Here is a 5,372-nt window from a genome sequence, read left to right on the forward strand (position 1 = left end):
TAGTCCTTACCTTGGTACTGTCAGGGCCCTCATACTCTGCTTCTGACTGGCTAGTAGTCCTTACCTAGGTACTGTCAGGGCACACCCTCATACTCTGCTTCTGACTGGCTAGTAGTCCTTACCTAGCTACTGAGCATGTGCGACTGCCAACAAAGATGTTACAGCAGTGAGAGGTCTCACTCTGTAGCTAAAACAGAGACCTGAACACAGGGTGAAAAGAGGAGCTGCAGCAATGAGCAGTACAACTAAAATATGGTGTTTTTTGAAAATTAAACCACATAAACCTATTCTGGTACAACCTCAAAATACAATTATGAACCTGAAAATGAGCATAATATGAACACTTTAAGGTTATTACTTCATCATTATTTTACTAGAGCCGGCCCTAACCCATTGGGGCCCAATCACTACACACAGACACGCGTATACTTGGACTTAAACAACATGTTTACATGTTATTATGTTACTATTAAGTTTATGAAATTGACTTTTTTAAATTTAATTCAGAGATTTAAGTCAGACAGATTAATTTCAACATAAAATAGTATTTTTGTATCAGTTTTTATTTTCTGTCTCTGCAGGTGATCTTCGGCTTCTGCGTGCCGTTTGCCGTCATGGCGTTCTGCTACAGCGTCATCGTGGCCACGCTGCTGAAGACCCGAAGCTTCCAGAAGCACCGAGCAATGCGCGTCATCCTGGCCGTGGTGGTGGCGTTCGTGACGACCCAGCTGCCGTACAACGCCGTGCTGGCGGTGCAGGCGACGCAGGTGTCCAACGGGACCATGGCGTGCGAGGAGATGAAGCGCTTTGACATGGCGGGCCAGGTGCTGAAGAGTCTGGCCTACCTGCATGCCTGCCTCAACCCCTTCCTGTACGCCTTCGTGGGACGCCGTTTCCGCCATGACATCCTGCAGCTGCTGAGCGTCTGCCATCGCCGTCGGGCTCCGTCCAATCAGAGCAAGAGCTGCCGCAGCTCCACCAGAGCCTCGGTGATGTCAGACAGCGAAACCTCGCAGGCGCTCTCGCTGTAGAGACGCACGCCGTTTGGGCCGTCAACGGGACATTAACTAGAGTTTCTCCAGGACATTTTCCTAAACTTTCTCAGGACATTTCTCAGGACTTTTGTGAAGATTTTTCCAGTGACACCTCGCAGGCGCTCTCGCTCTAGAGACGCACGCTAACGCCACTTCCGGTTTGCGCTGGCAACGGGACATTGACTAGAGTTTCCCAAACTTTCTCAGGTGTTTCCTGGACGTTGAATGTGAATGTAACTGTAGCTGCTGTTGTTGGAGACATGATTTCTCTCCCAGCTGCTGGTTGTTTAATGTGAATATTTTGAGAAACATGTTGGAAACGTGGCTGCTGCTAACAGATGCTAACAGCTGCTAACAGATGGTGGCTGCTGCTAACAGATGCTAACAGCTGCTAACATATGCCAACAGATGCTAACATATGCCAACAGATGCTAAATATGCCAACAGCTGCTAACAGATGCTAACAGCTGTAAATATCAGTGTCTGTGTGTGTTTTTGTGTTGAAACATTAAAGCATGTGAAGGACAAACAGGAAGTCACATCTTTCTTTCTTCACCTCCTTCCTCCTTTAACCTCGCTGCTCTCTAAAAAACATGCTGGGCTTTAAATAAAAATCAGACGCGGAGCTTTGAGTTTCAAAGCCCCTGGTCATCACTTCTGTTATTCTCTGTCCAACAAACAGCCTCCAGAGGATTCTTACACAGGAACATTTGGGACTAAATGATGTCACAGGTCACCTGATCATGTGACATGTCCTGTTGTCAGGGCTGCACTGATGTTTGTTAAAGTACCCGAGTGCACATATGACGCCCAGCTGTTAAGTTGTGGCTCCATAGTAACAAACACTACAACATTTACTCAATTATTAGATTTCTTTAGTAAAATAGAAGTCAGATTATGATTGAGTGTCTGACGACATTACGGGATGGATCCCTACAGAGATAGACCTTTTAGTTAAAGAGTAAGATACTTTTAGTTTAACATGAAACAGCCCCGAAATCACCATCACCAAACCCACCAGACTCCATGTAAATAATCACTACTTTTAGCATGTATAGAGCCAGCATATTTCCACCAGACTCCATGTAAATAATCACTACTTTTAGCATGTATAGAGCCAGCATATTTCCACATGTAAACGGTTGTAGTTTCCTGTGAACACATGAATGATTGTGTGAACAGCTGTGGTTTCTGTGTGCGTGCGTGCGTGTGTGCGTGTGCGTGCGCGTTAGTGTGTGTGTGTGAGAGAATCTGTTTCAGTTCCCGCTGACAGTAGAACAAGTTGGACGTCATTTCCTGTTTTGTTTGAAGTCATGTCTCAGATTGTCAGCAGACATAAAAACATCTGCGTGTGAAATCATATAACTCAACTCATATAACTCATAATATAACTCATAACTCATATAACTAATGTAACTAATATAACTAATAACTCATAACTAATATAACTCATGGAAGTAATATAACTAATATTACTAATAACTCATAATTAATATAACTGTTACGGGGAGGCGGAGGAAAGAGGACCCAAACACAGAGAGAGGCAGGCAGGCAGACGATGGTTAAACACAGGTTTAATGAACAAAAACTGAGGAGAGCAAACAACGAAGGAAGTCCTGAAGGCACAGGCAAAAAGGTCCAAAATACAAAAACCAGAATAGGGAATCCAAAGACAAGGGCACAGGCTACAACACGCTGACAGGACAGGAACACAAACTGACACAAAACGATCTGACACCAGACAAAGGAAACACAGGGGCTAAATTAGGTAACGAGAAGACGCAAGACAGGTGACACCAGGGCTGGGGAACAGGTGGAGCACATCAGACAATCACACAGGCGGGAAAACACAAAGTAAAGCTAGACAAGACAAGACAGAAAACAGACTATCAAAATAAAACAGGAAACCAGAACAACAGACAGGAAACATGGAATAAACTAAACACAGAGACTTGACACAACAAGATAAGACACAACAGGGAACAGCAATATACAGAATAATGCAACAAAAACAGAAAATGTACAAAACAATAACAGAGCCCCCCCCTCAAGGAGCGGATACCAGATGTCCATAACAAAAAACAACCTAAAAAGGGCGACTAGAGTCCGGGGGAGGCAGAGTGTCACCGGGGCACAGGGAGCAGAGTGTCACTGTGGCACAGGGAGCAGAGAGTCATTAGGGCACAGGGATAAGCGCCCTGGGGCCCGGGGAACGGAGAGTGACTGGGGCACAGGGAGGAAAAAGGGCCGAGAGGCCTGGGGGTAACAGAGGGGCCGCTCGGGACAGGGAACAGAGAGTCACTGGGTAAAACAGAGCGGGGCCACTCGGGGGAAACACAGAGCGGGGCCACCCGGGACAGGTAACAGAGAGTCACTGGGAGACCTTGGCGACAGGGGGCAGAGAGGCCTCGGCGACAGGGGGCAGAGAGGCCTCGGCGACAGGGGGCAGAGAGGCCTCGGCGACAGGGGGCAGAGAGGCCTCGGCAACAGGGGACTGAGAGCAGCCACGAAGGCAGAAGCCTTCAGGTGGCCTGCGACGAAGGCAGAAACCTTCTGGCCACCGGCGACGAAGGCAGAATCCCTCTGGCGGCCTGCGACGGAGGCAGAAACCCTCTGGCGGCCGGCGACGGAGGCAGAATCCCTCTGGCCACCGGCGACGAAGGCAGAATCTCTCAGGTGGCCGTACTGGACGTCGAGGGCAGCGCCCCTCCGGGGGCCTTGCAGGTCGGCCAAGGAGGAGCCCCTTGGGAGGCTGCGCAGGTGAAGGGGCAGCTGGGCCGGGACCAGGCGACGGGTCAGGAGTCGGCCTGACCGCCGACAGGACACGAGGGGCAGGAGTCGGCCTGACCACCACAGGCAAAGTCTCAGGGGGGCAGGACAAAGGCAAAATCCTAGGGGTGGTCTCAAGGGCGGTCTCAGGGGTGGTCACAGGGGTCCCGGGGACCGGCAAAGTCTCAGGGGCGGTCTCAGGGGCGGCTATAGCCAGTTCAGAGGTGCTGGACACCAGCCAGAATTCAGGGGGGCTGCTAGCCAGCCGGGGATCAGGAAAGCTGCTAGTCAGCTGGGGATCAAGGTTCAAAGACAGCCTTGGGACACTAGGAAACTCGGGAACTCTAGGAAACTCGGGAACTCTAGGAAACTCTACGAAAAGCTCGGGGACACTAGGGAGCTCAGGGACACTAGGAAGTTCGGGGACACTAGGAAGCTCGGGGAAGCTGGGCAGTGCTGGGACACTGGGCAACTTGGGGACACTAAGGGGCTCTGGGACACTAGGAAGCTCGGGGACACTAGGAAAGCTGCTAGCAAGCCTGGAGTCAGGGGGGTTACTAGGTGGCCAGGATTCGGGGAGGTTGCTAGCTAGCTGGGGGTCTGAGAGGCCGCTAGCCAGCCTAAATTCAGGGGGGCTGCTAGCTAGCCTGGGATCTGGGAGAGTGCTAGCTAGCCTGGACTCAAGGGGGTTGCTAACTAGCCTGGGCTCAGGAAGGCTACTAGCTAGCCGGGGCTCAGAGAGGCTGCTAGCCAGCCGGGGATCAAGAAGGCTGCTAGCAAGCCTGGATTCAGGGGAGATGCTAGCTAGCAGGGATTCAGGGGGGTTGCTAGCTAGCTGGGGCTCAGGGAGGTTGCTAGCTAGCCGGGGCTCAGGAAGGCTGCTAGCTAGCCGGGGCTCAAGAAAGTTGCTAGCTAGCCGGGAATCAGGAAGACTGCTAGCTAGCCTGGATTTAGGGAGGTTGCTAGCTAGCGGGGAATCAGAGGGGTTGCTAGCTAGCAGGGACTCAGGGGGATCGCTAGCTAGCCGGGGCTCAGGGACGTTGCTAGCCAGCTTGCATTCAGGTGGGCTGCTAGCTAGCCGGGGATTAGGGAGACTGCTAACTAACTCGGGGTCAGGAGAACTGCACGTCGGCCCAGGGTCAGGAGAGCTGCATGCCAGCTCGGGGTCAGGAGAGCTGCACGCCAGCCCGGGAGCAGAAGGGTTGCACGGCAGCTCGGGGACGCTAGGGAACGAGGACTCTGGGGTGAAGAGCGGGGCATTGTGACGGGAGCCATGTCTTCCTCTTCCCCGTCTGCGACCTCCGCGGGTCCCAGAGAAAACAGCCAGGCGGGTACCCTCATAGGACGGCTGGTGGTTGGGGGCATACGCTGACTGGGTAGCCTCTGAGCAATCCAGCAAGCGTTCTGGGGAAGCCGGAGGGGAAGTGGGCGGATCGACAATACATGCCCCGACGGCCACAACGTTTGCCGACTGGGGAGGAAGCAGGCTGGTGGGTGAGTCACTGGAGGTGGCTTGAAAAAAGTGATTTAGCCAGTGCTTAATAACCTCCAACTGGGGAACAAAGTGAC

At 52.0% G+C, this 5,372-nt stretch overlaps 1 protein-coding gene across 1 annotated transcript in view; it reads left to right on the forward strand.

Moving 5' to 3' along the window:
* LOC116065881 (C-C chemokine receptor type 9-like) overlaps positions 1-1,561 on the forward strand; it is a 7,081-nt gene extending 5,520 nt beyond the window's left edge. Inside the window, exon 4 of the mRNA XM_031321503.2 lies at positions 582-1,561. Within this exon, the coding sequence (XP_031177363.1) occupies positions 582-1,031 (450 nt within the window). The 3' untranslated portion in view covers positions 1,032-1,561. The remainder of the gene's footprint in view (positions 1-581) is intronic.
* The last annotated feature ends 3,811 nt before the right edge of the window (positions 1,562-5,372 follow it).

This window comes from Sander lucioperca, chromosome 9 (genome assembly GCF_008315115.2).
Source record: "Sander lucioperca isolate FBNREF2018 chromosome 9, SLUC_FBN_1.2, whole genome shotgun sequence".
NCBI classification, from domain to species: Eukaryota; Metazoa; Chordata; class Actinopteri; order Perciformes; family Percidae; genus Sander; species Sander lucioperca.